The sequence below is a fragment of the Manis javanica genome, chromosome 7, assembly GCF_040802235.1.
Source record: "Manis javanica isolate MJ-LG chromosome 7, MJ_LKY, whole genome shotgun sequence".
Classification (NCBI taxonomy): Eukaryota; Metazoa; Chordata; class Mammalia; order Pholidota; family Manidae; genus Manis; species Manis javanica.
In genome coordinates, this window is record NC_133162.1 from 8464039 (window position 1) to 8477054 (window position 13016).

The following is a 13016-nucleotide window of genomic DNA, read 5'->3' on the forward strand; positions in this document are numbered from 1 at the left end:
ACATCCCATAGTCACAGATGAAAAAGAAAATGAAAAGCTTTGTTTCCAAGTGGAGTTTTTAATCACTAGATTCTATTACAAAGTATTGGATTTTGTTCAGTACATTCAGTCATAGCTGCTGCTGCTCCTTCTCGTTGTTCTCCTCTTCTTTAGTACCAGCTTTGTTGAGGTATAATTCACACTCTATAAAATTCACCCTTCAAAAATGTATAATTTGGTGTTTCTGGGAATATACCCAGAATTGAACAACCATCATTACTACCTGAGAATATTTTCATCCCCCCAAAAAAGAAACTCTGTGCCCATTAGCAGGTACTCTCCATTTGCCCAGGGCCTCCAGCCCAAGGCCACCACTAATCTACTTTCTGTATCTCTAGATTTACCTATTCTGGACATTTCATATAAATGAAATCATGCAATATGTGGTCTGTCACACAGTATAATGTTTACAAGTTTCATCTATGCTGTACCACATATCAGTACCTCATTCCTTTTTATCGCTGAGTAATAGTCCATTGTATGGATATCGTATTTTATTTATTCATTGGTTGATAGACATTTGGGTTGATTCCACTCTTTGGTGACTTTGACTAGTGCTACTGTGAACATCAGTGTACAAGTTTTTATGTGAACCTATGTTTTATTTCCTCTGAGGATTTGTCTAGAAGTAGAATTTCTAGGTTATGCTAACTCCATGTTTAATCTTTTGAGGAAGTGCCAGACTGTTTTCCCAGCAGCTGTCCCATTTTACATTCCCATAAGCAGTGTAGGAGGGTTCCAGCTTCTCTACCTTGCCAACACTTGTTATTTTCTATTTTTGATTCTAGTTTTTGCTTTACATTCTATTTGGTATGAAGTGGTATCTCATTGTGGTTTTGATTTGCATTTCCTTAATGACTAGTGATGTTGAGTATGTTTTCATGTGTTTATTGGCCAGTCTTTTTTGGAGAAATATCTATTTTGGTCCTACAAACATTTTCAATTGGGTTGTCTTTTAATTACTGACTTTTAAGAGTTCTTTATATATTATAGATATAAAGCTTATTCTTAAAGCCATCTTTCTTTAGACCTTAATGTACTTATTCTTTTATGCACCATAGGTAGAGAGATCATAAATACTTTCTCCCCAAGGGCTCCAAGAGGGGGAATTAATTGCTGGTGGCTTACTTTAGAGTGAGCTAAATACCCTTCACAATTACCTGCATGTTATATGGATATTACATGTAAGAGGTCGAGTCCCAGTCCCTGGAGGAGGAGGGCAGGGGCTGCTGACTTGCCTCAGTGCCAGCTGCGGTCTCTACAGGCAAATCAAGCTGTCGGGCCAACCTGGGAGGTATCAGCCAGACCGAGAACCATAAAGCTCTGATCCTGCAACTCAATCCCAAAGACAACTGCACCTGGACTGTGGAAAGCCCAGAAAACAAAAGTATCAGAATCATCTTTTCCTACTTACAGTAAGTAGAGGCTTCAGTTCCTAATGAGGGTGGTTGAACTTGCTGGTCACACTAGGGAGTCTCTGTGGAAAGCAGTCGGCTACTCCTAGAGGCGGTAACACCCATCACCAGGATGGTGATGATAATGGCTGATAGTCACTGACTGACGACTGCGCCCTTGGCCCTGGTCTCAGAGATACTTTGAGGCTGAGCTAAGTATTACAGGCACAGGAAAGTCAAGAACTTGACACAGATCATACGAGTCAGTGGAATAACCAGGGTTTGTACCCGGCTAGTCTAGTTCCAGATTCTGGGCCCTAAAACACTAAACTTGTGGTTTGAAACTCTGTTGTGCCTTAGAATCATCAGGGGAGCTTCCACAAACGCGGGTTCTCAGGCTGCACCCCAGGCGATTAGCTCACAGTTCTGGTGATGAGATCCAAGCATCAATGTTTCTCATTTTTTTTTAACTTTTAATTTTGAAATACATATACACTCACAGTCTTTTTTGGTAAGTGGTGGTGGTAGTGTGAGACTAAGCTAAGAATGGGCTGCTGCATTATAAGACTCTCAGGGCTTCATGAGAACGTTCCCAGGTAATCCTCTCAACGGCCTTCTGGGTAGAGGCAATCTAATTCCCACTCACTGGTTAAGAAAATCCAGAGAAGTCGCTTAATGTGCCCAAAGTGGCAAATTAATCAATGTGGGAGAGTAATTAAATCCAAGCACCCTGGCTCCAGAGTCCAAACGCTATCCCAGTGGTTCTAAGACTGGAGAGAGTGCAGAGGACCCTGGAGGGTTTGGTAAAGCACAATCACTGGGCGCTGTACCCAGATTCTCTGATTCAGGTGGGGTGGGTGGGGCCTGAGAACTGACACAGGTACCATGTTCCCAGGTGACACTGATGCTGTGGGCCGAGGTGCCACCCTTTGAGAATCAGGGCCCTACACCACAGAAGTAGGAATTGGCTTTCCTCCACCCCTCAAAGAAACAAAAGAGAAGAGGTACTTTGAATTTCCTGGAATGGTGGAGCTATCAGGAAAAATATACGCTTTTCTTGCTGTGTAAAAAGAGAGGAGGGGAGAAGGGAAGTATGGGAAGAACAAGGAAGGGAAGGTTAACATTTCACATTCCCTGCACGCCTCCTGTGCCCCAGGCCTGTGCCAGCTGCCTCATGCCATGGTGTAGAGTGAGCCGCGCTATTAGCACTTCACACACTGGAAAACAGATTAAGCAAGGTTAAATCACTTACCCAAAGTTACAGAGCAGTCAGTACCTAACAAGGAAGAATTCAGGTTTGTCTACCCCTGTGTTCTCGCTCTAAGTCATCCTGGAAACATGTCCTCTGAGGGCATTTGGAGAAACACTGTCAGAAAACAAACCTGGGCTGCCTGAGGAGGTGGGGATGCGAGGACAGGAGGGGCACTAGAAGACGCTGAATTAGCTTTACATCGAGGGAGGGGTTGGTGGAGGAAGAGCTGCTTCACCTTTCAACAGGCTTGGGTTTCCAGTGTCAAAGGGGCTCAAGTCTACATGAGAAGGTGCCACAGCAAACAGTCACATGGGCACGGGGAACAGGAGGGATGGAAGGAGGGAGGAAAGGGGTCCCGGGGTCCAGGCCCCTCGTCCCCACCTACTTGCTAGAGACCATGGCAGAGCAGCTTGGCTCCCGGAGCCGGTGAGACTGACGGGTCTGGGGTGTGACGCTGCGGGAGGGGCCTGGGAGGGGCGGACTTGGAGACAGACAGGAAAAGAGATGTGCGGCCACTTTGTAAATAGGGATGCCAATGCAATCAGTTGCCTCCAGTCTGGGAAGCCCCTTTGCTGGTGGCGCCTCTCTAACCACAGGTGCGTTCTGTCCACAGGCTTGATCCAGATGGAGGTTGTGAAAGCGAAAACATTGAAGTGTTTGATGGAAACTCCACCGAGGCGTCTCTGCTGGGGAGAGTCTGCAGCGCAAATGACTACGTCCCTGTGTTCGAATCGTCGTCCAACACACTGACAGTTCAGATAGTCACCGACTCCGCAAGAATTCCAAGAAGTGTCTTCATCTTCTACTACTTCTTCTCTTCTGGCACCTGCAAGTCCGCCTGTAGACACCCTGTGTGCACACGGCCTGCACGCGCAGCAGCTACACCCCCACTGCCTGGGTCGTTGGGACCTTGAGTCAGTCTGTTTCTCCAGAGACAGGCATTTATTGAAGCAGTGGCGCTTTATCACAAATGCCCACGAGAGTCACCCGGAGAGCTTGGGGATTGGATTCCTGGGCCCCACCGAGAGATTTGGGTTCGGTATCTGGGGTGGAGCCCATGAATTCGCCTTTCTAACCAGCTCCCAGGTGAGGCAGATGGGTGGGGCTGAGCACCTGGCTACAGGGTGGCGTCTACTGTATTAGAGACCAAAGCAGACCCTGCAGGCTCAGCCTGTTTAATAATAACCCTGAGAGCTTTTGAAATGCCCCTTCTGGGACCGCCCCTCCCCGTGGTCTGATCCATTAGATCTGCGCTGGGGCTCCAGAGCCTTCACATTCAGGAAGTTCCCCTGGTGATTCTGACACGGATTGGAGGGCAAACGATGAGAAACACTGACCTCATTTGCCAGGCAGTCAGATGTTACGTGGTTCTGCATTCACTGCACCTAGATTCCATTGCAGCCCAAAGCAGAATGCCAAGAAATTCTGCAAGTGAGTTCATGGGCAAAGCTCTATTCTGGTTTGCTTCCCAATGTCCAGAGCTAAGCATGCCGTTTTCTTTTTTGTTGTTTTTTTGGATAATACAGTAATTTTTTAAAAATTAAGATATCAGGGATATACAATCTTACAAAAGTTTCACATGAGCAACATTGTGGTTTCAACATTCACCCATATTATCAAGACCTCCTCCCCCGCCCACCTCATTGCAGTCACTATCCATCAGCGTAGCAAGATGCTATAGAGTCAGTCATTAGTTGTCTTCCCCATGACCTACTTATATTGTGTGGAGCACGTCATTTTCCTACTTAAACCACAGATTCCTTGGTGCTAACAAATCTCCAGAGTGGAGCCGTCAAGCTTTTCTAAAGCTGGCCCCAGGCCACCTTCCAAGCCTTAGGTTTAGCCACTGCCTCACAGGCGTCCTATGCTTTAGCCAAGCTAAACCATTTTACTTCCCCCACAAAAGAGCCTTCAGTGTGGTTTCTTCACATGTTGCTTGTCCAGCTGCTTGCTTGCTTCCGGGGAAGGGAGGGACAAAGGGCGGCCTCGCGAGGCTGCATCTGAGTTGAGCTCTGGAGGGTGCAGCACAGGGAGAGGTGGGGATCAGTGGAGAAGGAGGCGTGTGTGCTGGGACCAAGAGCCTGGGCAGCGGCCTGGAGAGAGAGGGCAGGCTGGGAGGGCAGGTCCCGTGGTAGCGGCCCAAGAGGCTGTAAGGCTAGGCTGGGTCTAAGGGGGGAGGAGCCTCAAGTGATAAATCTCAGAGTCCGATTTTATTTTCTGTGGCTCAGGTCAGCTAATGGAGAGTCTCTAAAGCTGGGACAGATCATTCCAGTGAGACTTAATATTCTCCATTTTGCAGCAGTATAAAGATTCACTCTCTGCCCTGCATCAATGGGCAGAAAATCCAGTGATAAAGAATAAAAATCTCAGTATGCTATCAATTTGAAGGAGGGGGATGGAATGAAGTTCAGAGGAGACTTACATAGCTCAATGCACAACATAGAAACTAAAAGAAATCTCTGTCTTGATTTACATTCACGGTCACCCCTCACATCTCTTTCAGCTATTCCAGACTGCGGTGGTTACCTGCACACTTTGGAAGGCTCCTTTACCAGCCCCAACTACCCAAGGCCACATCCTGAGCTGGCCTATTGTGTGTGGCACATACAAGTGGAGAAAGGTTACAAGATAAAACTAAACTTCAAAGAGATTTTGTAAGTACTGTGGTCCATTTGTCTTGGAGTAAGTGCAGTGAACTCATGTGGCAAAATGGGGGCTTGGGGAAGGGAAATTATCACACGAACCCCCTCTGCATAGATGGGCACTTTTCAAAGAATTGATATATAGCAAAAACACCAATACAATTGCACTGAACTAAGTTGACTCTATTTCTGAAGATTCTGAGGTCACATCAGGGACTAGATATGCCCCAGGTTGGTCATCGTAAACGTGAGATATCATTGTATAGAAAAATCTTAACCATTTAAACCTGGGATTGTTGTGATCATAGAAAATACAATTGGTTTGGAAAGCTTTTCACCAGAGGTCCTACTTCTGTAGCCTAGAAGTGGATGAACACTGCAGATTTGATTTTGTGGCTGTCTATGATGGCTCCTCCACCACCTCGGGCCTCCTTGGACAGATGTGTGGTCGCGTGAGGCCCACCTTCGAATCCTCGTCAGACTCCTTGACCGTCGTGCTGTCTACAGATTACGCCAACTCCTACCGGGGATTTTCTGCTTCCTACACTTCAATTTATGCAGAAAACGTCAATACTAGTAGGTCCTTTTTCTGAGCTCATTTGAGCTCTCTGAAGATTGTATATATAGACATTGCTCCTTAAGTCTCAGCCTACCTATGGCTATTGATCCTTATTTGCAAGTTGGTCATATATATGTTGGAACATATTCATAATCTGAAGCTTGAGAATCAGTTCTGTGCATTGCTTAATATGAGAGGGAATTGATAATTTCATTAACCCTGAAAAAGATTTCCACAAAAAACATGCATTGTTTCCTTTAGCGTCTGCAAAGACACAATTGAAAATAACAGATTTAGAGGTTCTAGCTGCAAACAATGTCATTCATTGAGCATTGTAGAAGGCGGATTAACTGCTCTGCTATCTCAAGCTTCTGATTATGGTTCAGGGCCAAATGGGTTTTAAGTTTTTGTTTATTCTTCTGCACACACAGATTTCAGGATCCACAGTTCTTAGCTGACATAAACATCCCCCTTTTTTTTTTTTGGACAGCATCTTTAACTTGCTTCTCTGACAGGATGAGAGCTATCATAAGTAAATCCTACCTGGCATCACTTGAATACAGTGAGAATAGCTTACAACTAAACAACTCAACTTGCAGACCCAGAATATCAAATGTGGTGGAATTTTCTATCCCTCTTGATGGATGTGGCACAATAAAAAAGGTAAGTGAAACCCTAGTAGCTGGGTTTCATCAAAGGCCAAAGGCATTTAGGGTAATGCTGACAGTGTGATATTTACCAGCTGCTTTAATGAACACCTCCCAAATCTTACAGCTTAACACATGGTAAACAGGTGTGGACATATACATGCACGCACTCATTTACACACAAATGCCAAATTCCTGCATTCATTTTCAGGCTAACTAGAGGGTGGTTATCTTTCCCAAAGGTAAAGATCTTTGAAAGCTCACTGAAGAGAGTTTGAACATCTGTCTGCTGTAGGTTGAAGAGCCTACCAGTAATACTTGTGTAGAAAATGTTTACATCTCATATTCAGCAAAAATCTGCTTGTATTTTTATGATCTTTCCCCCATAAAAACAGAAGGTAAAACATTATCCTTATTTTAAACATGAAGGACATGTTTGTGATTGTTCTACATTTTCTTAAACATCAGTTCAAGCTCTCAAACATTTTCAACCTGTGGGGACCCTTTAGGCCACATACCTTAAACTTTTCTCTCAGGTCATTAAACAGAAACCTAATTGACAAGAATGGTGCTACTCCAGAGGGGTCAATAGGGACAAAAGTAAATCATTATTTTTTGCCCAAAATGAACAACTGGGCTGTTATGCTGTGAATCCCTAGGGAAGGCAGTGTGGGCTGAGCCTATCACAGGATGTCTGTCTGCACACACTTTGGAAACTGCCCTGTTAGCTACACTGACGTAGTAGTCCTAACGGAAGGCAGAATTTTATAGGGTCTCAAGTCTTTATAGGGCTGGAAATTTGCATTCCAAATTGTTTTTTTTTTTTTTTTTTTTGAGAGGGCATCTCTCATATTTATTGATCAAATGGTTGTTAACAACAATAAAATTCAGTATAGGGGGGTCAATGCTCAATGTACAATCATTAATCCATCTCAAGCCTAATTCTCGTCAGTCTCCAATCTTCTGAAGCATAACGAACAAGTTCTTACATGGTGAACGAATTCTTACAGAGTGAATAAATTCTTACATGGTGAACAGTACAAGGGCATTCATCACAGAAACTTTCGGTTTTGATCATGCAATATGACCTATAAACCATCAGGTCAAATATGAATATTCATTTGATTTTTGTACTTGATTTATATGTTGATCCCACATTTCTCCTATTATTATTATTATTTTTATTTTTAATAAAATGCTGAAGTGGTAGGTAGATGCAAGATAAAGGTAGAAAACATAGTTTAGTGCTGTAAGAAGGCAAATGTAGATGATCAGATGATCAGGTGTGTGCCTATGGACTAAGTATTAATCCAGGCTAGACAAGGGCAGCAAGACATCCACGGATGCAGAAGATTTCTCTCAAAGCAGGGGGGGTGAGGTTCTGAGCCTCACCTCTGTTGATCCCCAAATTCTCACCTGATGGCCCCCCTGCGACTGTGCCTGTCTTAGGTTGTTCCTCCCTTGAGGAATCTTACCCGTCTCTGGCTAACCAGTCATCTTCCGGGGCCATACAGGGAAATGTAAAGTTGGTAAGTGAGAGAGAAGCCATATTGTTTGCAAAGGTTAGCTTTTTACTTCTTTGCAGATTTATCCAAATTGTTTTTAACGCAACTGCAAAAAATTCCATCTGATTCTATCTTTAAGTCTTTCTAATCCAACCTGTATGCCCCTCATCTCAAACTTTTTCTTCCTACCCAGGATGTTTCTTAAATAAAACACATTTAAGGTTTATGGTTATTTAAGCTGTTATCTTGTGATTTAAGAAACTTTTGTCTCTACCCTCAAATGTTATTCACATTGGTGGTCTTAAACTAAAATATAACATTTGAATTCCATCTTGTCCTGCAGGTAGAAGACCATTCGATTACTTACACCAATATAATTACCCTTATTGCATCCCCAACTTCTGAACTGATCACCCGTCAGAAGCATCTCCAGATTATCATTAAGTGTGAAATGGAACATAATTCTACCGTAGAGATGATGTACATAACAGCAGATGACGTAATACAAAATCAAAACGCACTGGGCAAATATAACACAAGCATGGCACTTTTTGAGTCCAATGTATTTGAAAAGCCTATACTGGAGTCACCATATTATGTGGATTTGAACCAAACTCTTTATGTTCAAGTCAGTCTATACACCTCAGATCCAAATTTGGTGGTGTTCCTTGATACCTGTACTGCCTCTCCCACATCTGACTTCGTCTCTCCAACCTATGACCTAATTAAGAGTGGGTATGTGTTCATAGATAACTTTCTTTTCTGAGGACTAATAATGGTTTTAATGAAGTAATGTTTCCTATGTATGTATATATAACTCATCCATGATCTTTTTCTAGTACCATCATGGAACTTAATAAAGTTGACCATTTTGTAACACAGAAATCTAAATTAAAACATTTCTCCAGCCGTAGCCCATATCCATTAGAATTTTAAGTGCATTTATAAAATATTGGCTGGTAGAATCAAATTTGTTTTTTGTCAAGAAGGTTTACTTGTGTGTTTGCTTTTTTCACATTTTGATTATTTTCAACAACATCCCAGAAGATTATTGCATGTATTCTGGCTTTAGAACATAAGCATAATGTAGTTAGTGAAGTATATGTGGCATCTTTTTCTAAAAAAAAGTAAATCTCTTTTTCGAAAGGGAAATTTTCTTTTATTTCTATAAGCTAATGGACTTTACATCTACCATACTGACACATTCATAGCAAGTGTGTCAAGTACGGTGTTCGAGTTCTAGTACATCAGAATTGATTTTCTAATTAATTCACATGGGCTAGGAATTTTAGAGCTGGAGAAAACTTTATCTTGCCCAGGATTCATATCCATAGTCTGAACTGAAGATATTGTCTTTCCAGAGAGATTTTTAGACCCACAAATTAGATAGTTCAAGGAAAATTTTTATCATCTCTCTTCAATATTGAAAAGGCTAAACTTCTGTAAATTTTATAAATGTGTTATAAATTCTCTTCCAGATGTATTCAAGACGAGACTTGTGAGGTATATCCATTATCTGAACACTATGGAAGATTCCAGTTTAATGCCTTTAAGTTCTTGAGAAGTCTGAGCTCTGTGTATCTCCAGTGTAAGGTTTTGATATGTGATAGCGGCGACCATCAGTCCCGCTGCAGCCGCGGCTGTGTCTCCAGAGGGAAACGAGACATTTCCTCATACAAATGGAAGACTGACTCTGTCATAGGGCCCATCCGTCTGAAAAGGGACCGAAGTGCAAGTGGCAGTTCGGGTGAGAAAACAGGATTTCATGATCTAAGAATACCTCGCGACTCATAAAATGTTGCTCAAATGTAATCCTTCTCAAGCATGTACAGTTTAGAGATGTACGATCGTTTCAGCAAAGCTCTATATAAGTTACCAGTTTTAAACACACAAGATTAATTTAATATTTCTATTAGTTGATAATTTGTAAGCCACGTACAGTTTAAGCATATTACACACTGATAATTCAGCTCTATTCATAAGGCTTTTGAAGATAAATGTAATACCCTCTCCCTCCAAAACGACAGTTTCCCTTAGATTCCTGACTCCTTATTATTGACACCATGGTAGGTAACTGACTGAAAAGTTATGTATTTTAACTTCCAAACAAGTAAAATAAGAAGAACCAGTATCCCATCCAATCACCTATTTGGAAAAAAAAAAATCTATTTCTTTTAAAAACAGATAAAATCTATCTTTAAGACAGTCCAGCTTCTTTTTACAGGCTTAAAACCTGAGCTCTGTCAGATTGCTTGAAAGATGTGGTGGTAAATACTCAAAGATGATCCGTAATTAAATGACTTAGGCCACGTCATACTTAAAGAAAACTGTTTATAGGATTTGTCTTATGTGAAAATGATCCTGGCATAAAAGAATCCTGTGATCTGTGTCTTTATTATTAACTGCACTATGAAGGAGTGTGAGTCTGGTTTGTAGCAAAATATTTCCATGACAAAAACAAATAAAATATAAATTCAGTAGTCTTATTGATGCATTCATTAAAAAGATGATACATCTATGGATTATTTAAAATTAGTCAAAAATTTGTAAGTGAAAGTTATTATAGAAATACCATACATATTAGAAAAGTATCCATTACCTATTTCAAGAGAAAAAATGTTTCTCAATCAAATATATTTTGATAACAATGTGAAATAGTGGCCATTAATAAGTGGAACTAAATTTCCATTTGATTATTATTGTTGAATTTCACAAGTTTTTCACCTTGTGTCAGGGAACCAAACTAAGTTAACCATTAAAAAAATAAATATAAGGACATCTTGTCTTTGAAATTAAATATAAGCATAAGCTAATTCAAATATCTGATAATAGTTCCTGTTGTGTTGGCATTATGAATAATAATTAATTGATGTGTAAGAGTCATAGGCTATGTAGAGACATAAATTTATGAAAATTTTGTAATGCCAAGTAATACTTATGCTTAAATGATTTTTCTCTTGTTGCCAATTACAGGATTCCAGGATCAAATACATGGAGAAGAAACTCAGAATCAACCTTTCAACAGTTTGCATCTGTTTTCATTCATGGTCCTTGTTCTGAATGTTGTGGTTGTGGCTACAGTCACAGTGAGGCATTTTGTAAGTCAGCGAACAGGCTACAAATACCAGAAGCTGAAGGCCTGTAATGAAGGGGCTCAGCCACAGTGAGACATTTCTCCTGAATGCCAAGGAAGCCCTATCTCCTGGCTATATGCATTATGAATAAATTAGGGGCGCCTCATAAAATTGATATACAGACCCTCCTGTCAACGTGGTCACTGTGTTTCCTTGTAGTATAAATGAAATGACCAGACATTATATAAGTTACTGTCATGTTAAAGGACTGAAGCCACCAAAATATAAAATGAGTTAAAAACATCCTTTTTCATAAACATAAAACGTTTTAAGTAAACATCAGGTGAAAAGTAAAAGGTTACTTTTACTTCCAAAAAGTAGTCTTCAGCCTTAGATATATTTATTTTCTAGTTGCAAATATGTTACCTTTTGAAATAAACACAACAGTTTTTATTCCTGAGACTAACGTGTGGTAAGGAGTACTGCAATCTCCTCTGCTTACGTGCCTTTTCGTTTTAACGCAGTCTCAGCACTTCACACTTAAACATCTCAGAAGAGGGCTTCAGAAAGAATCTGGCCATGAAAGGCAGGACTTCTGTGTAGCTTCAGGGTTAGTGAGATGAAACAACTACTCTTCCATTCACACCACACACCAAACCCACAGAAGGAGTCCTAACAAGGTCAGTTCTGCCTTACACTTTCCTATCCACGTGGCTGAACAAATATTAAAGACCTCAGTGGGAGCTAATTTTACATGTGCCAAACGTCACATCTAATCCTTTATCTTAGAGGAATACAGCTCTGCCTCGCCACCAGACACCACACAGCTCCGACTTCTAATGTGCATCAGGCAGAATGAGCCCCCAAAGCCATCCTCCTTCACCCCCGGGGGATGCGCAGTGGATGCGATGGCACCTCTATCTGCAGGGAGCAAGCCCTCAGGGGCCTGAATGATTTCCAGCTCAAATCAAAACAGATCTCTCCCATTTTCTTTCTACTATTTCCAAAAAAGGTCTCCAAGCACTGCCCCCAAAGGCACGCCATTGCGCCCCCTCTGTGTTCACCTGGAACTACTGCAAAGTTCTTTCCTGACCTAACACGAAAACACCCAAGAACTTAATTACAATGGGCAAATCAAATCGATCACCTCGGAACAGCAGTTAACACTGTCCGGGCACTGGGCCATCCGCCATCCCTCCGCCAGGAACTGACAGAATATCTGTTCACGAGCTGTATCAATGCATTGTCAGTATGTAGTAATATAGACTATCAGTACCCTTTTTTCTTTTGGAAAACCGATAGTGAAGTGATTAAAGGCCCCCAATCTGGAGTTGGTGGCCTGGGTTTTGCTCCTGCCACCCAGCTGCTGGGTTACCTTGGCCAGGTCACCTTCATCCTTGGTGTCCGCAATTTGGAATAGGGATGGTAACAGCTGCCGCCCCCTGGGAGTGTTGCAAGGGTCAGAGAATGAGATGCAGTCAGGGGCTGACTGTGTGCACTTGCCCTGAGGAGGAGTCCCCCTGGGCCAGCCCCCAAGTCCCGTTTTGGAATCAGCTTCTCAGGCCCCACCTGGTGCTGACTGGGTCGGGTTCCTGGGAAACAATCCCTGGTACAGAGGTTTGTGTGCAGAAGGGTGCCTGGGGTGTGCGCTCAGGACTAAGCCCTGTAAGGGTGAGGGAAGCAGGACTGGACCGGGGGTGGGGAACGGTGAAGAGCTGCAGTAAAAGGCCCAGCCGATCCCTGGAGAGCCCTGGGCTGGGCTGGCCCCTGAGCTGCTGCCCACCGAGGCTGGGTGCCCCGTCCCTTACAGGCCTCTGTTGGGCAGTCACTGGTTGAAGGCTGTGAACTTGGACAAGGCAGCTGTCCTGAGCTGAGGGAAATTCCAGGAGAGCAGTGGGGCTGAG

At 42.5% G+C, this 13016-nt stretch overlaps 1 protein-coding gene across 1 annotated transcript in view; it reads left to right on the forward strand.

Annotated features, from left to right (window-relative positions):
* CUZD1 (CUB and zona pellucida like domains 1) overlaps positions 1-11494 on the forward strand; it is a 20261-nt gene extending 8767 nt beyond the window's left edge. Inside the window, exons 4-11 of the mRNA XM_073241662.1 lie at positions 1304-1454; positions 3299-3513; positions 5189-5339; positions 5686-5903; positions 6377-6549; positions 8382-8773; positions 9517-9785; positions 11012-11494. Of these exons, the coding sequence (XP_073097763.1) occupies positions 1304-1454; positions 3299-3513; positions 5189-5339; positions 5686-5903; positions 6377-6549; positions 8382-8773; positions 9517-9785; positions 11012-11205 (1763 nt within the window). The 3' untranslated portion in view covers positions 11206-11494. The remainder of the gene's footprint in view (positions 1-1303; positions 1455-3298; positions 3514-5188; positions 5340-5685; positions 5904-6376; positions 6550-8381; positions 8774-9516; positions 9786-11011) is intronic.
* Positions 11495-13016: the final 1522 nt, after the last annotated feature.